A 27,836-nucleotide genomic window follows, 5' to 3' on the forward strand; every position below is an offset into this window, starting at 1 on the left:
CATGAAGTCATGCCAGATTAGAGTATAACTTTATTTTATTTTCAGTGCAAACTGGTTACTCAAAGGTAAAACTGTTTTCCTCTAAGTATAATCGCACAGAGCACATAATATATGCTTTTCCAGACATCCTCATTTCACTAAAGTTTGGGAAATCAGTGACAAACACTTTCATGTGGAAATATAAATTTGAAATATAAGTTTGTAATAATAAGTTTGTGCATACTGAGTGACATCTTCGTCACGCTCTCACTTTCTCTTCCTACACTTTTCCTGTGGTGTGTGTCTGTGAGTGTGTGTTTGTGTGTGTGTGTGTGTGTGTGTGTGTGTGTGTGTATGTGTGGTTTATGATCCACTCACCAATATTGCAGTGCTCCCCTGTCCAGCCTTGGTCACACTCACACTTCCCCTCCTTACACACTCCGTTCTTGCTGCACAGTGGGTGGCAGGCCTTCTGGTCACACACTGTTCCAGTCCAGCCTTCCTCGCATCGACACACACCGCCATAACAGACGCCATGGCTACCGCAGTCCACTTCACACACCTCTGTTAGGAGAAAGAAAGAACAATATTAATATGCATGAAAACACAGAAACATAATGGTAACTGCCATCTCTGCATATATTGGTTTGTGGAACATCAATAAACCATCATAAATAACACAATAAATATGCACAATGTGAAATATGCATCATGACATTGTCAGAATTGCACCAATTGTGTGCATTATTGTCATATACACAAGGTCACGAACAAGGCATAACAAACGGTGCATTTATCTGTGTGCATGTAATTTATTTCATTTGTCTGTGCGTGTTTTAACAAAGCGACAGTACTTAATTGGATATGTGTTTAATGGTTTTGACAAGACAATACTCAGCAAAACAGCCAAAGGCAATACAAACAGAAGTGAGAACACATACACACTCCTTTCCTCTTGTCTTTGTTTTTTATGTCAACCCATCTATTACTTATCTGCATCCCTCCTCCAGCTTTTTTTAAATTTCACCTCTTTTTCTGCATCAGTGCTGTCACTTGTCTCGTCATCTCCCTCTCTGTCTCTTTCTCTCTTTATCTCCCTTCCTTTTTACAGCACCAGAAAAATAGAAAACTCTCCTTCACCAGAGAAAAGACAACATTGGTCATTTGTTTAAATGCTAAAAGCTACTTGTGTTTACATTCTGCTGACAGGCGACCTCTTCTGGACACGATAATTATGACTCATGTCGGTCAAAAGGGACAGAAATAACGTGACATTGTTATACCACCGCAAAAGCCTTTAGGGATAAGGTCGGAGTGGAAAAATGGGTCAACAAAGAATGTGACTGTGACAGCAGAGACCACTGTTTGTTTCCCGTTTCCGATTGACAGTCAATTTTGGTTTCCTTTAACCATGACCACAATATTTCCCTGACCTTCCAGGGACAGTTTGGATTTTTTGAAGTGGGGTTGTATGAGGTACTTGTCCATAGTCACTGTGTTACCTACAGTAGATGCTTGTCAGCACACCCTCTGTTTGGAGAAGAAGACAGAAGTACCACCATGGAAGCTAAACTGCAAACATGCTTTTGCTACTGAAAAAAAATCAGTTTAAGTGTATACTATATTTTGCATATTTTCATTGCTTTACTTTAGCAACAGACAGCCATTTCTGATAGGGAGATTCAGCCACTATTTCCATCTCTTTCCATAGCCAGACTCCACTGAGAAAAACAGTAATTTTATCAACACTGGAGGTGCTGGTCTACCACTGCCTTAATCGATTAGTTTGTTTCTGTTATTGTGTGACTTTAGTGTTTTGAAGTGTAGTTCAGAATGTCAAAAGTTACATAATAACATGAACAAACTAACCAATTGAGGCAGGGATAGAGCAGCATCTCCTATATTCTGTGAATTGAAAAACCAAAGTTCTTCTTCGGAGAGGGCTGTCTAATCACTGGATGCCCTTTAACTGGTATTGATTTTTTTCAGATGGGACTTTTTTAGTTGTTTAAAATACATTTTGCTGCTGCACATGTCCAAAGCAGTATGTTACTTAAATTGTGTGTTGGTACTCAAGTCTGGGGGTGTGCAGACCACCTTCTACTGTATGTAAAACACGGACCACGTAGAAGGGAATGCAATAACTATCAGCTTACACTATTGTGACATTTGATTTTCCAGGACTTGTTAGAAAAGGCAACCATTTGGTTTGCCAAATACAGAAAATGTTATTGATGTCTAGGTTATGCCCTCTGGCAATATGTTTACCAATTTGGTGAATGTACTGTTCCTGAATTGAAGAGAAGTCGGGACTCTTAGACCTGGACTGGCATCCTCCATGTAGTTGGATGTAGGCAAATGAAACTCTCTCTGAATAACATTAAAAAAGTAAACATGTCCTGGCTTAAGTTTAAAATAAAGACCGTATTTTTCAAACAATCAACAGAGACCACAACCTTTTCGAGTGCTTGTGAGTTTCCTACATATCATCACAATCGTTGTTTTAGCTGCCAGAGGCAGATATTGTGGGGGAAAAAAAGAAGAAAAAAAGCTTGACAGTAAATGTTCTGCAGATCACAAAATTGTTTCACATTTTAATTTTTACTTTTATTAGTTTAAAGATTAGTTTTTGGGGGTTTTAACTTTATTTGACAGACAGATATTAGCGTGAAGGGGGAGAGAGAAGATGACGCGCAACATGGGGCCACAGGTTGGAGTCAAACCCGCGGCTGTTGCGGGGGGGACTTTGCCTTTTGCACATGGGGCACCCACTTTACCAGGTGAGCTACTGGGCCGTTTTTTTTAAGGAGACAGGGTTATGCTATGGTACCACATCAGAACACTTTTTGATGTTTTAAGAAACTCCTGAGAAAGGAAGAGAAAGTTCTCTTTTTGACACTGACCTCTTTGATCGAGTGAAAAGGTGGCTGTGCCATGTCTTCTAGTACGTTAACTTCTTGAAAAAGAGACATTTTTATCCTACCTACTTATCTACAAACACTTTGAAAATGTATTTCCGCTACTTTTTCATGTCGCCCAGTTTGCTGTACTCTGACTCCTTCCACTGTCAAGAGACGGCTCTCCTGTTTGCAGCTTCTACAAACCACAGCTGCAGGGTGTCTAACACACTGCAAGTCATCTTGAGACCATAATACTTCTATTTTAGCGTCTCTTCATTGGCTGCCGGTTAGTTTAAGAATTGATTTGGAGATGTTACTGATTTTACTGCGTTTTAATGTGGTTTCGCTGCAAGCTGTGTCGCCAACCTTGCACCTCCTCACAACTTGAAGTGCGATATCCTCAAGCAAGGTTCTCCTGGTTGTTTCAAACTCCTGGCTAACTTCTAAAGGTGGGCATGTTTTTGCCATCAGGGTAGCCAAGCTGCAGAGGAGAACACTGCCTGTAAAACTAAGGCTAGTTGATGCACCATCTTTCTTCAAATCACTTCTCGGTATCATGTTTGCAGGTACGGGTCTTGTATAATTGACTTGTCTTGTTCACCTTATGTCTCACTAGTTGTTTTACAAGCTACGTATCCCATCTTTTATGTGTGTTCCTAGGGGCTCACATCTCTAACACTGTTATCTTAATTATGCTCTGCTCTGTAATTGTTTTTGCTTTAATTTTATGCTGATCCTGCTCTTCTTTATCCTCTTTTAATGATTCTGTAGAGCACTTTATTAACTCTGTAAAGGTTTGTGTGATGCTGCTTTTACAAATGCCATAATGAAGTTTATTCTTTCAACAGATTGTGTAAGAAATGAGACAGGAGTCACACAGGAAGAAAATCCACTCACTGACAGATTGCTACACCACAGGACATTAAATGCGACACCCACCTAAAGAGCAGTCAGGCCCGGTCCAGTTCTGGTCGCAGGTACAAGTGCTGGTCTCTGCGTTGTGGGTGCCGTGACCTGAACACTGGTCGGGACACATGGCCTTGGCAATCTCACAACTGGCTCCGCCCCAGCCCGGTTGACAGTGACACTCTCCATGGATACACACCCCATGGGCCGAACAACTGGGGTCTATGCAGTCCACTAGAGACAGAGAGATGAAGAGGGGAGTTAGCGATGGAAAAATAAAATATTACATGTCTTCATATAGTACACATTAACACATACTTAACTTTCATTATGCATGACATTTTCAAGTTTAAGCTGCATTTATAGAATTTTTGGCCACTTGAGGAGAGCGGAATAAGCTGTTTTAATTAGGACTGTCGTCAAGATCACAGAAGCAATTCCAAGACAAGACTAAGCCATACTAAGGTTAAGTCCGAGTCAAAAAAGAAAAAAAGAAAAATCAATCTTAGACAAAATAGACACATAATCATATTGATACAAGCTAACTATTAAAGGCTGATCTCTCTCCAGGGGTGGGTTCAGGACTGGAGTCATCGTTACCACTTAGGACACTGAGGTTATGCCCTCTGGTTCACGTTCTACACACAAATTGCACATAGTGAGCTTCTAAATCTAATTAGGATATTTTTTTAAAATTCAATATCTTTAATTATGACTGTTCAAATGTAAAGATACAATTAACTAAATTAAACGGATGATTTATTATTGTGCCACCAGATTTATAATCCTTGCAGTATGGATTAAGCTTTGAAACCATAGAGCATTATGATGTAATTAATCACTGTAATATAAATGTGGGAAAAATGAAATAAAAAATGTGACATCCTGTTTTGTGGTTGTTTGTGAAATATTTATCAGGGTGATTGCACTGGGGCAGTTCAGACCACGGTTCTTCTAAAATCTTCTGACGGCCCTCTGTGCATCTATGCTCTGATGAGTTGAATAGAGATGATCCATGATCTGATACAACAACATTTAAGATAAATTTACAACAATGTGATACACTGCAATTCGAAGCTAATACTGACTCGGCTGTGATTTTATATTTATACAACTAATGTAATGAACTAAAACATGAAGATACATGAAACTTTTATCTCAAAGCTCTAAATTAGGAGTGACTAGAACCTTTTATAAACATACTAAAAAGGTTCATGTTGTTTTCCTCTGTGCTCAAGTCAGGACGAGACCAAAGATAGTAAGAGAAAGGAGATACTCTCCAGACATTATACACAGAAATACTCCTTGAATAAACATTTGTGTTTGACTGTTTGTTTGTTTTTTTCCTCCTAACAAATATCCAAGTGAAGAATGTGAAGTGAATACGCAAAACACATTTTTGAGAGGGAGTTTTAGATGAGTCCAACATGGAAAAAAACCAACAACAATGAGCTTGAAAATGCGTAAACTTGGAGAAGGTGATACAGCAGTGCATTTCACAGTGATTTAATTCATTGAAAATCTTCAAATAATAATAAGGGGAGCTTAAACAATGAGCATCAGATCAAAAATGAGTACAGGAGGACTAGGATGATTGGTTAATTAGACAAATATAGTTAATTACACTGAGGAAAAACAAAGATATAAACATTCATTTATGTCTCCTTCTTGAAATTTTGTAACCATTCCATTTCATTCAGGATTTTTTGCCTTAGTCTTTCTGTAGCCAGAGGGTATAAGTCATCTTTACCATGGTGTGGAAATAGTTAATGGGCTTTGAAACCAACTGTAGCAGAAAGGTTCTCTGAACCCAGCAGCTAGAGATATTTTTTTAATTAGCAGCCATTAAGCTCTTCAAGAGGTAAATATTACTTTTGCAAAAACTTTTGGGCTTCTTCCTCCATGCAGAGAGGGTAACATGACATCAAAGCAATATTTCTGATACTGACACTGCAAAAAGGCTGCTTAGATGCAGTTCTCTGCACGTTTCAGCTGCTTTAAGCTGCTTTAAGCTCACTGTTTGTTTTGCTTGTCTGCATGGTTGAGCTTGCTTTCACAACCCTCACATGTAAAACTGTAGTCCAATGTTCCCAGCAAAGACATTAAGTGATTTAATAAGAAAAGCTAAAGTATAGGAGACACAGGTGGACAGTTAAGCACCTAGAAACCAAAATACTATTCTTTCAACAACATCATTAAATCTGAATGTTTTTTTCAGTGATGCTCACACATGCATGGCTTTGACTATTTGTTCATTATAGATTAAAAACGGTTTGTTTCTTATAGGTTCCTGGCACAGAGAAATGATTATATGTCATTTGTGGAAATTATTGTGGACTGCTTGCAGGATTGGACTAATTTCCAAACACTATGGTTATGCAGTCAGACACAACGAGCACAGGAGCTGAATGGATGTGACTGACAGTTTTATAGCAGGGTTTAAACATTGTTGATGATGACTGTTAGTTGACTGACTTTCTGAATAAAGAGAACAAAATGTGCCATGTGAGCACTTATGTCTATAATATATATAATCAACTCAATATGTATGGTTTACGTAAGACGATAAAATAATAATTAACATCATTTGTAACAGCATATTTCCAAATGCCTAGACTCACCAGTGATAATGCAAGGCTTACAGCTATCTTAAACATGACAGGGGCAATTTGCGTATCAGTGCTACCCAACTGCCGTCAAACAAAGGCGTTCATTGTTCTGATGCTGAGGGTCAGGAAAGGGACTCACACCTGAACCCCTACCTCTTTTATAGGCTATTCATCAACCATTCCAGGCTCTGCCTCCCTCCTCCATATGCAGGTTAACCCTTTAAGTGCCACTCTTGAATTTAACTGTGATATTTTTCACTGAAATCCTACACGGCATCTTGGAAATAATTTGCAGATTCAGCAGCTGTAAATGGGATTAACATGCACGCTCACACGCATGCTCACATGGACGCAAGCATGCATGCACGCTCTGTTCAGGGCAAATTCTTTCTTATGCTCTCCTTCTTTCTCCCTCATACACTCACTTAGGATAAGTGTGATTGAGATTTAACTAATCTGAAACTAATCTGGTTACTGTCCCCTGTGATATTTATTTGCATATTTGTATGAGAGTACACAGCATGTACACACCTTTATGTCTGCATTTGTACACACTTGAGTGATGTGATTCATGCACCTGTATAGAGATGAGGGTTGACTTCTCTATGTTGTAGTACCTCCGCACACACACACGTGTGTGTGTGTGTGTGTGTGTGTGTGTGTGTGTGTGTGTGTCCAACCAGCAAATAGCAGATTAGTATTGATCAATTCAGATTAAATTAGTGTAGTGTACAGCTTGTGGTCTATCCTAGCCAACTACCTGTCAGCAATTTCACAGTAACCACATGTGTGTATGTGTTTGTGGCAAAGAGATTAGAGTAAATTAATTTACTATGTAGAAGTTACACTATTTAAATAAACCACCTGTCAGCAGCTGTACCTTAGGGGTCATTTTAGCTCATATTTACATGCAGGTCAGTGGGATTATTAGCTTGTAAACTTTATAAAATGACTTCAAACCCACAAAAAAATAAAAATAAAATGCACCCCTGACATAAAAAGTACATTATGTGCAGAAAAGGATCAGAACATGAGGTGGATTAAAAACCTTCAGGTTTTTTTTTGTCTTTAGGGATTATAACCATATTCAGATATGATGTTTTGTTTTTACAGTGCAGCAACATTTTACATCTAAACCTGTTACAGGGTTTATACAGGTATTACAAAATACAATTCAGAGCCTCTGAAGTTCTTTTTTATGCACTGTTTCTCATATTTTTCAAGTCTTGCCATGTCAACATAGGCCTGATGGTTTTGCCAGGTTTTAAGAGTGGAGTGAAATATAAATTAACACTGATTTCAAGCGGATTATCAGCAACATGAGGGAAAAGGAGAGGGAGAGCACTCAGCAAGACGGTGAAATGTCAGAATTTAAAAACAGAACTTTTCCAGCACTTAATTTTTTCCCCCAAAATTCAGCACTTGAAGTACCTTGTGTGAACCCTGCTTGAGAACTAACAAATTGGGGTATTTTGCCACAAAGACAATAACAGCTGTAACAAAAGGAGTTGCTGAGTAAAGTGCACTGAAGCCAAACAAGGAACAATCATGCCCAATGTTCTCTGTACACCTTCCAAAATACTCTGATTAACATAACTGAAGCAGTTCAATTAGCCATCCCATACTATATGACATTTATCAAGTGTCCTATAGGGTTGTCAAGAGCAATAATTGAAACAACATTGGAACAACTGAAAACAAAATGAATTATAATCCAATAATAGCAAATTGCACTGACGTTTGTGTTTCAAAAGTAAATGTCACAGGTAGCAATAAAAGTGCGCTAAATAAATTACTTATGTTGATATTTAATCACGCAGCTATGTCTTTACCAGATTCCAGCATGTCAGTGATGGATAATGATGCAGAGCAAGGGGCTTAACTACTGCCAGTAACGTAATATGTGAGTAATGTGCCTTTTTGTGTGTGCTCTCGGAGGAATTCAGTCTTACCTTCCTCACAGTTATCGCCCTTATAACCAGTATTGCAGATGCAGGCACCCATAATGCAGATGCCATGTCCCCCGCAGTGGATGTCGATGCACTGGTTGGCTGGCACGTCGCACTCGGTGCCTTTCCATCCGCTGTAGCACTGGCAGCGGCCACGGGAGTACTGGCCATTACCACTGCACAGCACTGGGCAGGCAGCTGGAGCAGATACATGCAGGGAGATGGAGCAGTTCTGATTAAGTCAGACACTTGAACCTTGATAAGTTCCTCTTAAGATCCCAAATTTTCAATTAGTCAGTCTTCAGATTTAACAAATAACTTTGCCCATGTTCATGAATGACAAATGACTATCTCCGAACAATTACAGCCTCTCTGTGGATGTATGTGTGTGTGTGTGTTTACCTCGAGAGCAGTCAGGCCCAAGAAATCCTGGGAAACAGTGGCATATTCCTGAGAGACAGTCTCCGTTTCCATGACAATTCTGAGGACACTCCATAATCGACTCTGATTAAAAGTGAATGTGTGTGTGTTTGAGAGAGAGAGGGAGAGAGAGAGAGACAGAGGGTTTGTTTAAGGGTGTGAGGTAATTGGGTAGGCTGGAAATGCAACTGTTCATCTTGCAAAATAACACGCATGCACGCACGCACGCACACACACACACAACATGCACAATGCTGAGCGACCAGCCCTCTGTGGTTGCCGTAGTTACAGCCAGTCAGTCCAATCAACACATTCTAACATCCAATTACCCCGCCGCCTTTCTTTTTCTCTCTCTTTCTCTCTCTCTATCACACATCATTGCTGGCTCTTTGCCTTACCTAACTGGCCGTTTCCTGCACACAGACACACAGACACACAGACACACAGACACACACACACACACACAGACACACATTGCAGGCAGAAATTTCAAATAATCCAATAATTTCTTTTTCTAACAACATAATACACTCTGCCTTTCAAAGTACATCCTAGTCAGAAATTAGGGATAAATCGATATATCGTTTCAACGATCAACTATCCAATATTATTAAAGCAACGTGAAAGATTGAAACATGTTGCCATTTTTAAAACGTGATCCCTTTATTTTTTATTTTTGATGTTTTATTTCAATCTGAAGCTTTTCAGTTGTGTTTCTTCAATATTCAGATCAGAAAGTTGATGGTCCAAGTATATATGTTTTAGTGCCAAAGTGTTTTTTTCTGTGAGCCCTTCTCAAACCTTTTCCCCACTTGACGTGACTCAAGTTTTTGCATGATGTCATTGCTTCATATGAACTCACATGTTGCTGTGGACGCCACTTGAGTTTGGTTCTGAAAGTCACACAATGACACAAACTAACTGATCAGAGGCAGCAGTAGACCAGCAACTCCCATATGCTGTGAGGTAAAGAGAATGATATAACTGCTTCAGCCACACGCAGAAAAGGGCTGTCTGACAGCAAGGTAAAGTGGTAAAATAATCAAAATTTAGTGTACAATTACAAAGACAATTTTCTTTTCAGGTGGACCTTTTTTTTAGATGACATTAATAAGTTTTGCTGCTGCCGCAATCCACATCCACCAGACCCCTTTGACAGAAACCTGTAATTTTACCTTGCCAAACGTAAGGAGTTTCTGGTCTACCGTTGCCTCTGATTGGTTTTTTTGTTTGCCTTATTGTGTGATTTTTGGAATCGAACTGATGATACATTGTATTACTTCTCCAAAACTGCTTTGCGCTATTTAGTATTATATTAAAAAGAAGTGTGTTTACTCACACTTGCAATAACACACTAATCAACAAGACATATAATATTCACTCTACTACAAACTTGCTGCCTTGTCTCACCTATAGCGATGGTATTATATGAGACTTGTTCTGTGTTGCGTCCGTCGTTGTAAAATGCCAGATGCCAGATTCCTGTATCCAGGTACTGGATGAAGCCAGCCTCGTGCACGTTCACTGAGCGAGCGTGTCGGGCTCCTCCTCCAGACTCCTCTTCGTGTGCACCAGCTGGGTGTGCATGTCCTGCATCCATGTCACTGAGCGCTCGCTTGTCTTTGGAGATGAGGCGACTTCCATCCAGTAGCTCCACAAAGTCGTACTGGAAGAGAAAAGTACACAAGACAAGATATTATTCTCAGTTCAAGAAGAATTAGCATAAACTGCAACAAACTACTACATACCAGAGGGTTTGGAGTTGATTAGCAGTCTATGTTACATTTTTATTACCTAGCCACTGGCAAAGCCTGAGGATAGCAGCTAACAGTCTGTCTTAGTAACGAGCTAGATGTCCATTAAGTTAGGTATGACTATGAATGATCTCCAGAGAAATAAGAAATGTGGATTTTGGAAGTCAATCTTAACCTGATCCCAACAGGTCCCAGCTGGCCCTGAAAAGCCTGAATTCAGGATGAAAATATGCACTATTTGTCTGGATCAGGTAGGGCTAGGTCTGTGGAAAAAATAAAAACTTTTCAAAAATATGTCAAAAAGTGAGCACTGTCCATTTATTTTTTTTTATTAAATTCTTAATTATTTTAGATGTAAATCCAACATATATTATATATATTATATATTGATTGATATAATCTCCCATGTCAGCACCAGGGTGTGAGTTGTAGCAGCTAACTGAAAAAAATAGAGAGAGGAGGGAGGAGACATTTGTTTGTATATTAGTGGGCAAAACCTTTCTTTTCATTTCCAAAACAATGTAGCTGGGATTTAATTCATTCATCTCTCCCTAGTACTCCTCCTGATGTATGGGTGAGCGAGGTGTGTGTGGAGCCAACAGTCTGCTGTGGGTCCCTATTGTGCCAAACTCACAGCCTGCTCATTTTTTAACGGTACAATTAAATGCAAGGGAATTCATTTAAAATCCCTCTCGTAACTGTAAATTGCTAAAATATTCGGTTTACTGGGTAAATATGTCACAGTGCAAAAGGCAGAGATGCTCTAACTTCTTTTTCACTAGGACTTAAACTTAACTTTTGCTGCAATTTGAGTCATTTGACCTTAATGATTCTGTCAAGTTGTTAATAGTTTGCGTCTTTTAGAATATCATGTGAATCTTCTCTACACAAACTTGGATGAACACAGACATCTACAGCAACATAATGTGGTGACAAGCTCATTAACATATTCTTTTTAGCTCAGTTATCCACAAAATGCTTTAATGCTTTACCCAAAAAACTGACTTTATATTTTCCTCAGCTAAAACATTTGTAGCACATGGATAACAAGACTGAAAATTGACCCTAAGAGAAAAAAAAATGAGAACTTAGATGGATTAGGTTATGACAAGGACACACACTCACTCTCTCTCTCTCACACACACACACACACACACACACACACACACACACACACACACACACACACATTGTCTATTATCTAAAGTGCTAACATTGAACTGTGATCGGGGTGGCACTGTATGAAGCTGTCTTTTACAGATAAGTGGATTAGTCCCTTGAAAGAAGACATGATTCATCACACAGAGATCTAAGTGTAGTAAAAGGGTACTTTAGGTTTGTAAGAAGCTTATCTTCTTCATTACTAACTAAGGCACTTGACCTGGACACACTTGCAAAGTTGCAAAAGGAATTTGAGGTTTTGACATTTTGGGAGGCGGAATTTTTTCATCACTTTTGGTATTTGTTAAAAGTAGAAAGGCCATGTCAGAGATCTGATTTGATAAGATTTCATTCTGGGGACACATGAAAACACTGCTCCAGCTCCTGCTGAAGTTTGGACCCATTACATCCCACCTTCAACACCCAGTTGTTTTTAACAGTAGACACAGGTGCTACCCTAGCATCTGTGAGCAATTGTGTCCATTTCTTTTCCGTATCATATCGTTCTCTTTCACACCTCATCTTTATGTCATAACCGATGTTAGTGTGAGTTTCACCATGGCACCTATTTCACACTTACCTGTCATGAATGTGGAATTCTCTCTGATTTGCACAAGCTTTCTTCAGTTTGTCTTTTTTACAGATACAACGGTTTCCCCTGTATGCCCACATGGTTTACAGATGCTGGTGCTGGTGATTTAATCCCATTTCCAGTAGGCAGTATGTTCCTAATTTTTGCATGTCATGTTATATAGAGGGACTAACATGAGGTGTCAGACTTTTTTCATTTTTTATTCTGTAAATCTTTTAATCTAGAAAGCTTGAAAAGTGCTGAATACACATAATAATAATAATAATAATAATGTCAACAAGAATAATAATAACATCTTTTAATATTATCATTATTATTATTATTATTATTAGTAGTAGTAGTAGTAGTAGCTTCAGTCAGTCAAACCTGGTAAGGCTGCCATTGCGACATGATTTGAACACTTGCACACTGACATAACACCATCATGTTAATTTGCCAACAGTTTAACGTAAAGAGGTTTCTGATAGGGCAGTCAGACTCCATAAACTAAGCCAGGTAAAAGTTTAGTCTGTACTAACTCTCTTATCACTTGCTTCAGCTGTATAAATAAATGAGCACACAGTTGTATGTGCATGCACATGCATGTGTTCGTGTAACCAACCTGTGTGTGTGAGGGTGGTAAGCCTTTGCGTCCATACACCCCAACAAGAGCATCTTTCTGAACGGAGATGTTGAATTTCAAAAACTGCGGTTGGTCGATATATAGCTGAGACCTCCAGAACACACCTTGGATAAAGAACAAACAAACAGGAGTCAAAATCAACAATCTAAATATTTCAACACTCCTTGATACTCATTTAGAATTTCAACTCTATACAACATTTATAAATCAATATGCTTCCACAACAACAACATAAAAAAGTCATGGAGATACCTCAACACCCACATGTCTGCACATATTTCAAACATCAGATTATCACTTTACTTTTTCTCTCTAAAACCTTGTAGCATTACTGTGTCGCTTTGTTGGCATTGATTATTCATCTCCTATCTATTTTCATCTCCTGGGACTGTTGGCATGATTTAGTATACTGACAAAGTTTATTCATAAATGTGTCTTAAGCTTTAATCGTCAGAATAAATTCTATAGCAAACAGCTCAATATTTAATCTTTAAAACCACTGAATAATTACTATCAGAGGTTCAAAAAGTATGTAAATAATAATGTCATAATATAAAAAACTACCATCAAAAAGCTTTAAAAGTCATTGCTGAAGTATTGATCAAGCTGTCAGTGCTACAGAGTAGTAATCCTTAATTTCAACTTCACATTCTCAATGATTATAACTCATGGCTATTACAGCCATTGAAACAGCAGCTCTAAAACAGTTGAAACAGAAACAGTAAATTATAACCAATCAAAGGGAGGATTTATTGCAGGACTGTTGGATTAGGCTTCATTATTTTTTCTGGTGCACCTCATAAACTGAAACTTTCATGAGTTTATTTATAGGAATTTTACACTTTGTTCACAGTTACATAACAAGCTTTTGCGTGTGCATGTGTGAGAGTAACTCACCTGGAGGAACGTCTTGTATGGCTCGTCTCCCCACATCCACCTCACCTGTGTCTATGGTATTGTTCTCTAGAAGAAACATTTTACCTATGAAAAGAAAAAGCAACAACAGATGAAATGGAGTTCAGGAAATGTCACTAATTGAGTTTCTTTGTATCATCAGCGCAATAGTGTTTCTGCAACTGTCATAATATCATTTAATAAAATCATGTATGAACAGGAGTTTTAGCTCTACCAAAGAGCTTAAATCTGCAGAAATGTTTCTTTTTTTCTATCCTTCAAAATTACATGTTATCAAAAACATTATTTACAACAATCATTAAAATAAAAATAAATAATAAATACATCACCCAATTATCACATGGGGACATTAAAGTTTTATATTATGCAACTAAACATCTTATAAATGATCTGAATTGAAACCTGGGCCTAACTTTGAAAATGGTTTTGAGATATACATAATGAAAACCACAAAATTATCATTTATCAAATGCACATGTGGACGTATGCTTTCCTGCATAACATTAACCCTTTTAAACCAGAGCAAATTGGTTTGATTTCTTTCGAAAACATGGGGATTTGGCGACAAGAAATTCCTTGAAAATAAGAACAAAACATCAGCAAAATAAAGAAAGTAAAATAAAACAGCAATACCAAAAATAAAAGAAACAAGAGAAAAATCAAAAGAAAAATCCTCCCTTCTTTTTTAAAACTAATATTTAGCTTTTCTTGTCACATTTTACTAATTTCTTGCAATCTTCGGGACATGTTAGCTTGTGAAATGCATCTGAACGCAGCATAAAAAAAAAGGAAAAAAAAAGAGGATGACCCAAGTTTTAGAGTTAATGTTCGTGCTAGGTTATACTATAGGTCAGAATTGTCCTGGTTTATGTGTAATATCCTGGGGACCGTTTTGCCACACAGTCTTGAGACAAATGAAATCACGTCTCAGTGTGCAGTCCCTGGAAAGGCTTGCTTTGCGCTCAGTGCTTGTACGGATTAGGCTGTGTCTGCACAAAGGTGCCTGGTGGCTCTTAACCTAAACAAGAAAGACATTTTCGGTTGATGATCATGCATTTTCCAAAATATTCAAACTGTAACGCACCCTTCTTCATAATCTATCTGCTTTTATCATTGATTTGGATATCAATGGCAACATCAGCTGGCTTATTAGTCTGAGTTGTAAACCATGGGTTTGCACGAGTTTCTATTTCATTTGGTTAAAGTTAGAGTAAAGTTCTGGTCATGGTCAAATAGAGCACTTAACTCACAATTATCTTAGTAGGGACCCAGACCTTTGTCACTGTGATTGAATCCAAATAGACCTGCATTTATTTCTTAAGTTTCTACCCAGGCTGTGTATCGTGGAGCTGGAATTGTTCCACCTCTGTTCAAAGTTTAGAATATCATAGGCCTTTCCTGTTCATAACATTCCACTTCAACAGCTTAAGTCTTGGCGGTAAACCAACACTGACTCAGACGAGTGTGTGTGTGCGTGTATGACAGTCTAGACGTTAAGCGCATTTGTTACACTAATATGAGCCGCAACATATGACACAAGTCTTCAAGCCCAGCTCGGAGGCCACACATCCATCTTTATTTCTAACACTCCACTGGCTTCTCTCTCTTTCTCTCACAATTCTACTGTAATGCTTGTAACTCCTGATACCCTGTTGCTTTCTCTCTGTCTCTCTCTCTCTCACACACACACAAATTTCATAGCAGGAGTAGGCCATTTTTGTTTTTCAGTTCTGCAAAAGCAATTGAGGACTAACGATGTTCAGGAGAGTAAGAACTTATTCTGCTCTTGTTCTGCGCATGTTGTCTAAGTTAATTCAATCTGACCTGAGAAGGAAAGCTGCCATCAGTCTTGTACTCTTCATTTAGTGTCAATCATCTTTTAAAAAAGCGGAGTTGCATCAAGTTCACCTGGCAAATGGGGGGTTGTTCATGAAAAAAAGTTAGCAGGTCTGGGATGTTTTGAGAGAAAATAAATACTCAAGCTATCCGACATTTTTAAAGAAAACCAAATCTGATGCCACAGCTTGCATCCTCGCCATTACGACACACACCACTCAAAGTTGTGTCATGGACATCACTTATAACAACAGGGTACCCACAGAGCTGGCTCAGTTTGAGGTGTGTGTGTTGGCTTCTAACTCTGTGTAACTCTATGAGAAGAAAAACAGAGCTGACCAAGGTCTACGCTGTGGCTTCTAGTCATCACAAACATTTTTAGCACATGTGGGCTTGAGTGTACGTAAAGATTTTGTGCTTTGCTTAGTTGGTTCTTTCTGGGTATTGGAACAAACCTCAGCAAAAGACACTGTGACCATGTCTCCTTACGTCTGTGTACGTACATGGAAGTATTTTCTACATGTTACAGTGCTACTTGTGTACTTTCATTTGCGTTAAAGTCAGTCACAGGGGCATTTTGAAGGTGTTAATAGGCCACTCTAAGACAGTACTTCCCACTGATTGAATCTACCAACAGATAATTCCAGGTTTTTATAATGATCATGATGATGAGTATCATTTTAGAGACACTCAAGTTTAATTCAACGGCTGCTGTAACTTCAAACTAGTTAAGCCCACTCAGGAGAAATCTAGTTAGAAGTAGAAGCTGCAGAATACAAAAAAGAACCCCTAAAGACAAACATGAACTGACAGAGAGATATTAAACATGATCATAAGGTAGAAAAACAGCAACACCGAATCACCTGGAGGTATATCCCCCCATAAGTCTCTAAATCTGGTGAAATAGGATATTTGTAAAATCCAATCAGCAAATTGAAAGATATTGTTCTCCCCCATAAAAGTAAACTCTGCATCTATCACTTTTAAATAAATGAGAAGCCACATTATAAAAACACATATGAAAGATATGAGGTGGATGTCAGCAGCAACATGGCCAATAATAAAAATAAACCTCTGTGTACCTTGTGCTTTCACATTTTCTTTTATTTTCTACATTTTAATGCTTATTTTGCTATTCCTGTCAGTGCATTGTGCACTAGTGAAGTTTTTAATTATTACCAACGAACTCATTTTATGAATACATTTTAGAATGAACAATTTTTGCAAAAACTACAGTTCATTTTTCAAAGGGAACTATGCCTGTTGGATTGGATTTGGTTGTAAAATATGAATATTCAAGGTTTTCGTTTTGTTTTCCATAAAAAGTTTTGAAATCTGAATGGGCTCAGCAGGATGTTCAGTGTCATAGCAGCATCCATGTAATATAGTAAACAATCTAATGGCATAAACAGCAGGTCTAAAATGTGCTACAACATTTTTGGCTGACACTAGATATCAACAAAAGCCAAAGACTATATGGTACTAACTTGCTGTGAGCTGTAAATTCAACACTTCTTTACGTTTTGGTGCTGTCTCTCGCTCCCTCTGTGCCGCTGCCTGCATGTCTGGAGCAGCAAAGAGTGGCATGAAAGTCAAGAGCACTCACTCCACAGCATAATCCACGGATCTAAACATCCCCTGAAGTAAACTGCACAGAAAAAACAACCGCTCCAAGCGATCTCAGTTCACTGAGGGTCTCCGACTGATTACTGGAATCTCGACTTTCAAGGGGAAGCCCTGTTGTTAATGTGACAGTAAACTGAAAACAGACTAGAATTACCGCCTCGCTGTTGTATGCCTCTGCCAGCCAGTCAGGTTGCAGTTTATGTCTGTCCAGACGCATATGTCGCCATGACAGCTAATAATGCTTCCAATACGGACGTGCTGCAAAGCAGCTACAAATTCTAAAACACAGATGCTTTACACACACATCTTCACATCGTCCCTCCAGCAGCACAGACAAGCTACACAATCAGCACAGTTTCAAGAACACCCAAGATTAATGTCACCAATTTAGTTTTCAACCAAATGTCTCCCCGTCTGTTCCTGAGTTATGACATTAAGTAATGACCAGAAAAGTGTTTTCACAGAACATTATGATGTCACCGTGAAGTTGACCTTTTGGATGTAAATGTCATCACTGTGTAGTATCACCCTGTTACACATTTGTGTGAAATTTTGTCCTAATCAGCGTATTAATCCTCAAGTTTTGTGAGGTCACTGTGACGTTTGACCACCAAATTCTTATCAGTTTATTCTCAACTCCTGAGGAAATCCCCTTAAGGCCTTCTTTATGGGTGAACGGACAGACAATCCATAAACATAATGCCTCCAGCCTCAGAGGCATAAAAAACATGAGCAGAGAATTTTGTCTGGGCTAACTTTTTTATGCCGCTTACATGTTACTTTTTACCATTCCTCTTGATCTGACAAAGATCAGCCGAGGCTCACATCTCAGGAAAACAAAGGAAGCCGGAAACTCTCTAACCCCTGATACTCTGCTGACTGGCAGATGGTAATATCAGGTAAACACCGCAGGCAATACTGTGAAAGGATGTGTTCATTTCAAGTCGATTATGTTCAAATTACCTGACAGGATGCGGAGAGGGAGTGTTTATTGGCAATCATTTCTACGAAGAATTAAATTCAAATACACTGATTATGTAAAACCCTTTGGGAGGAAACTAAAGCTGCACTTATTTTAAATCTACATATCAGACAACATTTTAAAGTATTCTGTGCCAATGAACTTTGCAGATATGTTCGTAGTGAATCGATTTTTCATGATATATGTGAACCCAGCCTCTACTACCTTGACAAACGTGTACAACTATCCACCTACATGACCTCTGCACTAAATCAACATCACGCTACTTCCTGCATTGGCATGGAACATAAATCACAATTGCATATTAGGTGCATATGAATTTAATTATTAGCAGACAGGGGGTGGTCCACAGTGCTGCAGTGTAAGAATGTGTGAAATTTCAATACTACAGCACGCTGAGGTTTCCCTCAGGCACCTAGAGTGATTTCTATATTTCTGTTTGAAGCTAAATGGCCTTCTTTTTACTGCCTTACGAACAATTCTAGTTTAAGTAAAGGAACTCAAACTGAGCCAAACATCTCTTTTGCCAACTTTTCTCATATTCCTTATTGAGTTTCCTGTCAGAGAGAAGAATAAAAAAAGGGTTTAAGTAGGAACTCACCATTGTCTGTAGACACCATAAAGGTGTTGGGAGTTGTATCTCTTCCTCCTCCTCCGCCTCCTCCTCCTCCTCCTCCATTTTCAAATGCTCCATATCCCTCGCTCTCCTGAAGCTGCCAGTTTAGGCCAAACAGGTGCATAGCTAGAGATGAGGAGGGGAGAGACAATAAGGAGAGAAAGAGAGGAACAGGTAAGTTAATACAGCGTGCAAATGAAAAGGAGACAGAAATCAAGACGGGAGGAATAGAATGATGAGACAGTGAAGAGAGAGAGGAAAACAAAACAATGAAAAATGTGTCTATCTGGGTCACTAAAAGACAAAAGAAGAGAGATGTGAACATGTATATGTGTGTGTAGGTGTGTGTGTGTGTGTGTGTGTGTGTGTGGGGTCGCTTGTACACTCGGGGCTGTGTGAGGCATACTGAGCACTAGCAGTATGTTTTTGGAATCATGAATAACATCTACGAAGCTCTTAGGCTAGATACGCAAATTAGGTGGGCAACTGCACACACACACACACAGACACACACACACACACTGAAGCCCACACTAAAACATGTAATGTATAAACAAATATAGAGCCACACAGAACTATTACAACCAATTTCCCTCTTTCTCTCCTACAGACATAGTACCCAGGGAAAGATACAGTGGAGTGTATTAGCATCAAAGGACGCCTCCAGCAGCTAATCTGACATCACACAATATAACACTCACCTCTACCACCTACATGTTTAGTCTCTTTCTCTATCTGTGTGTGTGTGTGTGTGTGTGTGTGTGTGCCCGCCCTTGGGCTTGTAAATCATCTCCTCACTTGCCATCTACCACTTTCTCCGTGCATCTCAATTGAGATGTAAGCAGATTTTTCTAAGGCCAAAATAAAAAAATGGTGTAAACTGAACAGAACAGAAACATCCACACCCACGGAGCCCATTTCTATTCACCGCCACACATCCCTCCATAAACTTTCATTCACTCCTATATTCTGAATTATGCTGACTGTCTGGTGAAGAACTGCAGAGCTGATGTGGCATTTTGCAAAATGAAGCTGCAGAAGGGGACTCTGGTTTTCTGCTTTGCCTTGTCAGTCGGACAGAATTACACACTGCAATTTAATAATGTAGGCCGGTGTCTGAGTTTACACTGAGTTATCCATATTACACAGCGCGGCCCACTGTTTCCAGTCTCACTCTGCTGGATTCAGGCACAAAGGGGAAAATGATCTTCAACACAAAGAAAAGTGCTCTATATTCACAAAACCTGTCTGTGAAGCTGATTTCTAAGATTACTTTAAAACTGGAGATTTAAAGTGTATAGGAGTTAAGGCTCTGTGGGAATTTGTTCTGACGGTGGCGTTAAAGGAAAGAATACTGAACAATTAAACATTAAAAACGTTTCTAAATGTGATAAAATGGGAGCATGAATGTGCCCATGAATATGGTCAGTAAATATCAGGGCAACCTCACACTTTTATGACACATTTCAGGATGGATTCCTCTTGTATAACCAATCCTTAGGTTTACCATACATTATTTAGAAAGTATTTCTCAATTTTTCTGTCAATAATATGTTCTCCACAAACAGAAAAGCAAATTTGGATTGTACAACACTTTGATCAATGGCTGTTGTTTTTAAATGTAAATACATTTTTTTGGATTGGATTGGATTTATAAGAACAGCTATCAGGGTGTTCCTGTAGTGAATCATTTTCTTAACAATGTATCAACTTTGAGTGAGAAATGGTGAAAAATAGTGAAAAAAAATCAAATCATATCAGGAAAGCTGCATGTGTAATGCTTAATGTATTTCATTCAGTGTTCTAATGCCAATGCATGGATAAATTACTGAACTGACCCAAGGGCCCAAAATGACTCAAAAAGACCAGAAAAGCTCAAATGATTACAAAATGACATAAAAAGATAAAAAATGACTACAAAGATATGCAAAACAACACCAAAGTGACACAAGACAACTTCAGGTAAACACAAAGCCACGAAACCACAAAAATGAAGTGCAAAACAACTCCAAAAGACACAAAAAAAACTCCCAGTGCTTAAAAAAAGGGGGGTTTACAACCACAAAGACACAGAAATGACCATAAACAGACGCAAAGCAACAACAAACAGCGCAAAACGGTCACAAAGAGGCACAGTGAGACTAAAAGAGAGACAATACCAACTACAAAAAGGAGCAAAACAACCAAAGACAAAAAGAGGTGGTGGGGGCTTCTGTATGTCTGTGCCCCAGAGCTCATTGTCTTATTATCCACCCATGTGCAGCTGAATACTTTGAAAGCTACTTACAAGTGCCTAGTTTGTTTCTGTTTATTATGTCAAACCCTAAAACCAACTTTCAGTGTCACTTAGAGTACAGTACTATTAAAACAACACTGAAGAGATAATTTAACAATCATATTTTGTTAAATGGCGATGTACCATACATGCATATTGTTCACAGTTAATACAGTGGGACACTGGGGACTATTTGAATTCTGCTGTGGGCCCCAGAGCAGCTTAAGCTCACCCTAACACATGGCAACCCGCAAAACTTATTAACACAGCAGCAGCATTTCACAAAGCTTTTGTAAACTGAGTTCTGAGCCTTTAAAAGAACCTGTAGAAGGCGCTACTTAATAATACAGGATTTTGAAGCCCAATACCAACATAAGCGTTAGTGATACAGTGATGTTTTATCATGTGCCAGTATTTAATGTCCTTTATTTTAGATAATTTCCACACCAGTCAAAACAAACAAACAAACAAAACTGAGGATTAATGTCTTTTTTTAAATACATTTGGGAGCCTCAGAACAGAGCCCAGGCTGCCATGGGACAGTTAAATAAAACACGCAAATCCCCACTTATTTTACATCTGAGATAAGTTAGATGTTGCTTAAGTAAGAAGGCCCGGTCCCCTGACAGTGCCTGACATAATGTTGCTATAAAGATCAAAAGCAGCAACCTGTTTTTGTTGGTTGAAAATGGAAGCGCACATGAGGAGTCTGGACTGGATTCCTCACACAGCAGATATGAGAGAGAGTTGTGTCAAGGACCAATTACTGATTCAACTTGGGAACATTTAGTGGGAACACACACACTCACATACACACACCGACTCTGCACACACATACACACCTCTCTGCCTCATTAAATTAGAGCCGTGCTGTGCTAGCACGTTATCCACAACCCCTCCTGGTGAGGACAGGAGCAAAGGGTCATGGGAGAGTGCTGGCTAATCGACAGGAGCCTGTGTGCATGTGTGTGTGTATGTGTGTGTGAGGATTAATGGCCATGGTAACAGTCATACAAGAGTGGTTCTCTCTTGCAGAACCTTTTTAGGAAATATGGGAATTAAATGAATGTTTCTGAGAAAATTTAGTGGTGGCTTTAATAACCCTAAGTTAGACTGAAAACTATAAAACCATACAGATCCCTGTTACATGAAAGTTGTGTTTATTTGGCGTCAACTATACATGAATCCATCAGTTAGTGTATAAAGATACAAATAAGTGTCAGGTGGCTATCAACTCCCCAATATTTCCTACTTTTTTTTTGAATAAATCTGTGGATTAGAAGAGGTGATGAGAAGTTAGCTTTGTAAACCATCCTGTGGAAGCTTTTTTGGAAAGATCCCTGCAGCAAGAGAACTACTTGGATCGATGGAAGACGAACTATCCTACTGTGTTCAAAGTCGGACTGGAATCAACAACCTGGTGCGCACTGTCAGCCTTTGCTGCGTCCATTCAGAGGAGCAAACTGATCCCAGTTCAGCCCTGATAATCCCAATCACACAGAGGGACTTCAGCGGCCTGATTCACCACTTTAAGGGAAAGAAGTGTGCTATGATCGTAACAGAGGATACTGTTTTCGCTTCTTTTAATGTTTTAGTCATTCTGCTGTATTCACAGGTGTAGCTGTTGAAAATGACTCATCCCCTGGAGCGTGTGTACTCACACTGTTCTGTAGCGACTATAAATGCTGACGGAAGAAAAAATGCACATAATGTAAAGCTCCAACAATATCCAGCGTCCGTCCACACACACACACACACAAACACGTGCTTTCACTTATGCTGTCTGATGAGACTCCATCTCCGGACTGTTCGGGGTTGTGGGGGACATTTTGACTTAGGAGAAAAAGAGTAGGTGTAACTATTATCATGAATGATGGCCAAATCCCATTTAAATGTCTAATGCTGCTTTCCAGTTAAAGTTGGAGGTTGGAATTTCCTGGTTGAAACTTCCAACTTCCAATCTCCAAGAGTTTCAGGTGTGTAAGGCCAAATAAAAAAAAAAACAGGAAAAAAAAATCATCTCTGGCCGTGTCAAACTGATGTTTCTTTGGCAAGTGTACATACAACTGAACTCTTAGCACTGCAGCCTTGTTGCATAAATAAATGAAAAAGAAGAAAAACAATGTAGAGGCACCAGATGCCATTAAATATTTAATTTTACGGCATTTTTAAACTTTGAAATGTATGTATATATTCTATTTCCTATCCAAATACAAAAAGTCAGAAAACTGCTTTGTCGTGATGGTGGGGCGGACTGAACTTCACAAGTTCACAAGTAGGACTTGAATTGGGGTCGTTTGTACTTTTTCTAGTTGGTGGTTAGAAATTTCCGGTTCTGAGTAGTCTTACATGCAGCATATGTCCAACAGGGAAGTTTGCCTCACAGCAGGGAACACCTAAATGAGTTGCAGCTGTTAGTAACACCAGCGCTTTTTGTGCAAGTCAAAACGTCTGTTGTGAAAAAGGTCTAACATCATCTTCCTCTTTCTCCTGTGTATTTTGCTGCACCAAATGGTCTAACATCCACCTTTATCATCCTGATTTGTTACATGGGAGGTGAAAAGTTATTCCAGTCTCCTGAAGAATTGTATCTATATTGGACGATTCTGCACCTAACGATTTATGTCCACTGCCAACACTAAATGCCAATGCAAGAAGTATTGTGCCCTTTATGTAGTAAAGCTGAAACTAAGGTGGTAGAGGTCGCAGTGGTGGATTTCTATGTGGCACATCTGAATTTCAGGCAGAAGACTTTTTGCATCCAGTCCCACAGATGAAATGAAAGGAATACTTCAACACCAAATGACAGTTTGTCCATCAATAACTCACCCGTTGACAATGAATTCAGAAAGGAAACTTGAAAGAAAAACTGTTTTTTTCTGGCATGCCTCCACAGTTATTGACAAATTCAAAATGGGAGAAAATTCCTGATGAATTTTAGTAAAAGGGCAGAATTTAACAACAGCAAAACTATTAAATCACTTGTTTACAAAAATGATCTACATAACTTTAACTAATATACAAATAATCATTTGGGGGTGAAGCTTTCCTTTAAAGTTGACCTTTTTGTTAAATATAACATCAATCCTTTCCATACATGTGGTGATCAAAGTGTCTAACATTACCCATATAAATGTGTTTTGTTGCCAGACCCAAACTGTACCTTAATCCTATCTGTCAGCTGGGTTTTGTCAAACTTAAACCTAAGCAGAGGTTTTATCAACATGAGTAAATGGAAACAAGGTTTTTTTTTTTTAGCAACTCTAATATTTTCACATATTTTGCATTATTCATTAATTTGATGTAATTAATAAATATCATTCAGCCCTTGCTTCATGAAAAGTGTCTTTGTGTAAGTATGAGACAACAGACATTGTACTGTAAAGATTACTAACTTCAATAATCTGCAATGTGCAGGTTTCCTCAAACTTATCATTTGACCCTGAAACAATTGACATTGCCATTACATATCCAAATATTTCCCTGAATATAATGCCAGTTGTTTGCAAAGGTGAGCTAATATGATACGGCAGGCACAGCCATACAGCAAAGAATGTCCTTTCTTTGATAGTAAAACTTAAGGACGCAGAACCATAGAAACTGTACTTCTTTAAAAGTAGATTTGTTAAACTTGAAATGCTCATTTACTATGATATATTACTTTTTGAGAAATTACAAGTAAATGACGGTTGACATCTAGCAAAACGCAGAATTAAAGATATAGTACAATTCTTAAATCATGAACCATCCTCGTAAAAGAAAAAAAAATGTTGGAAACAATGATTTGAACAATTCAACTTGTCTCTATGCCTTTGAGCTAGGAGTCCTATGTGACACTACGCCCTAGCTATTTTACAAACCACTGACATGGCGGACTCATCAGAGATTAGAATCAGCATCTGCTAATTGTTTCAAATCATTATGCTGTAGCTCCCAAAATGATACTAGACCCATGGCAATATAGCTTAGTCATGCATGCAAATGTTGGCGTATACCCTCATTCCTGGAAAGATTAAAAAATAAAGCAGCGTATCCTGACTCACACTGATGGCAATAATCAGATGAAGTGGTTATAGAGAAGTGTGGATGCAGAAAGTCATATTTTTGTGAACGTATTGGACCAAAACGGCTTGAATGAATGAATTTTACAGAATCATTAAAAATCAGCACACCCCAGTGGGAGTCACAAAGACACATTCATCGTAATGGCTTTACTGAATGGGGTATAACAGGTCTCGGAGCCGCTGAGTATTTGTTCGATGCAGGGTCTTGTTTTATGGGGCACACCGTGGCTCAATTAGTCACAGAGGGAGGTTTTATGTGCCTATGTGTGTGTCTTTGTTAATACAATATTGTTGGCTAGCAAATAAATTCAGTGACAAGAGAAAAGAAAAAAAAAACCTCTGGATAATCCCTTTATATTTGCATATGTGTTACTACCTGTGCATGCAGCCTCTAGTCCATTTTCATGTGTTTTGCATGTGAGCTGTTTAAGAATGGGGCTCTTATAACATAAGCTAACAGAATTTGACATTGACGACAATGCAAAACTTGTCTAATTAATGTTTCTACGGCCCCTTTCACACATTTATTTCACTGTGTTTACGCGCTTGTGATTTTACATGTTGGCCTGTTAGAAAGGAATCCACAGTTCTGTTTGAAGAGCCTTTCAATGTGCCATGCGATATGGCCTTCACATAATTTTGCAATATTCTTAGCCTATATCGCAAGAAAGGATAAATACTGCATCTTGATATTGTTTAAATCTCCTCTAAAGTACCACTAACGACCAGACAGACTACAGTTACAATAAAGGTACATAAAGTACTGGTATAATAAAAAATAAATAAAGCACTGTTATAATAAAGTTAAATAAATTAAAGTTCCAACAAATTTAGATACTGTTATAATAAAGGTAAATGAAGTACTGTTATAACAAAGTTTAAGCGCTTTTATAATAAAGGGAAACAAATTACTATTTTAATAGTTAAATATACTACTGTTACAATAAAATTCAATAAAGTATAATAAATAAAGGTAAATAATACAGGTAAATAAATTTTTGTAAAAATGAAATAAATTACATCCGGCTCATCTCGGGCCGAAAGTGTTGATGTTTGTTGTGAATTTGAAGCTTAAGGTCAACATTTAGCTTTTACCAGTAAGCAGAAACTTAAATCATTACAGTTGTGCTGTAAAAACAAGAGGATTTATTATCTGTGAGCAGGAAACAAAAAAACAGATCTCCAAGTCATATATGAATAATATTTGCAAGTTGCACTGGTGGTCCGCGGCTGCAAAATGTGACTACAAAGTCGCAGTCTGGAGATCTGCAGATACAAAAAACATGCTTCGCCCACTCACAAACTATCACCTTGGAGCGAGTGGTCTGGATGGGCAGGGGCGTGTGTGTGACGTATATTGTTTGTGAGTCTTTTTTCTCTTTTGATGCCTGTCAGAGGGAGAGAGCACAGCTGAAATGCCGATGTGGTTCTCATGCTGGTGGCTTAAAAAGTAAAAAGAAAATGTATACTCCATGTTTGCGATAAAGTTGTTTTTTATATATAATCGTGGAACAAGCTGCAATATATCAAGTATAATCTCTTTTTCACTCATAACAAGTGCCAGTTTTAGGTTGGAGTATGTGCTCTCATTAGGGACTTTTTTCCTTTGTGGTGTAGGTCATTTAATATATATCCTCTCCCCACTCTTGATACTCGGTAACAGACCATGTAGAAATACAAAACACATGTGCCTGTGCACCCCGTGTATATGTTTCTCAGTGTGTGCGTGCATGTACACATGTGTTTATGTGTTCATTTTTTCTCTTGTGAATCTCTAGTTTGCTAATAGCTGTGTGGATTTTATGGGTGTGTTTTCATCCATGTGCGTGAGGCAGATCTGCGTGTGTGTGGACTTTTAACAGATGCTTTGAATGAAAAAAACATCTTTCTAACAATGCTGCATGAGGGAGTCCATGATCCAAGCACACACACGTGCACACAAATAGCCGAGCATGTAACTACAAATTTACCCGCACACTCACTCACAGACTAGCCTGTGGCAAGAGATCTCCAAGTCCAAGGACCACCTGAGCTCACATCATAATTGCTTCTGTTCATTGTGGGAATCGTTGACCTTTAGAAAAAATACCACTCTTCCTCCCCCCTGACTCTTTTTTCTATCATTCCTCCCTCTCCCTTTCTCTCAAGGCTTTTTTAAAAGAATATCACTCACACACAATCTAACAAGGAGCAAACTGCCCTGACAGTGCTAAAGCGATGTAGGGGAGGAGAAAAGCACTGAAGTATTTTTCATAACTACAGCTGTGAATGCGAAGCATCCATTGGGATTTTAAAGGCTAATACTAATTAGTTTTTTTTCTTTTTGGACTGAAGCCTGCTCTTACAAATATGTTGGGCTGCATCTCTAGTTTCAAATTCAGATTTTCACCACTAAAGTAAAAGCTGTTAAATTTGAGTGCCCAGAAATAATGCATATTCCAAATTGTATTCTCGTCAGCCTCTGAAAGAGCAGGACACTCCCCATGGGTCACTACTTTTATGCAAATGCAAACGCCGATTGGTATAAGCTGTTAGCCAGACGCCTCCAGTGAGTCCAGGGAGGTTGAAGAGATTAATGACTTCAGTGGCACACTCTTAGAATAAGTGTGTATGACTTCACATTCAAATCT

At 38.6% G+C, this 27,836-nt stretch overlaps 1 protein-coding gene across 8 annotated transcripts in view; it reads right to left on the bottom strand.

Moving 5' to 3' along the window:
- tenm3 (teneurin transmembrane protein 3) overlaps window positions 1-27,836 on the bottom strand; it is a 496,888-nt gene that overhangs the window by 104,394 nt on the left and 364,658 nt on the right. For all 8 annotated transcript variants that reach the window (XM_088073250.1, XM_088073247.1, XM_088073283.1 and 5 more), the window contains 8 exons: window positions 18,853-18,993; window positions 13,790-13,873; window positions 12,872-12,996; window positions 10,174-10,429; window positions 8,746-8,847; window positions 8,347-8,541; window positions 3,819-4,019; window positions 358-543 (listed from right to left, as the gene is read on the bottom strand). In XM_088073250.1, the coding sequence (XP_087929376.1) occupies window positions 358-543; window positions 3,819-4,019; window positions 8,347-8,541; window positions 8,746-8,847; window positions 10,174-10,429; window positions 12,872-12,996; window positions 13,790-13,873; window positions 18,853-18,993 (1,290 nt within the window). The remainder of the gene's footprint in view (window positions 1-357; window positions 544-3,818; window positions 4,020-8,346; window positions 8,542-8,745; window positions 8,848-10,173; window positions 10,430-12,871; window positions 12,997-13,789; window positions 13,874-18,852; window positions 18,994-27,836) is intronic.

Source organism: Plectropomus leopardus, chromosome 3 (genome assembly GCF_026936395.1).
Source record: "Plectropomus leopardus strain MGB_pleo_1.0 chromosome 3, ASM2693639v1, whole genome shotgun sequence".
Lineage (NCBI taxonomy): Eukaryota > Metazoa > Chordata > Actinopteri > Perciformes > Serranidae > Plectropomus > Plectropomus leopardus.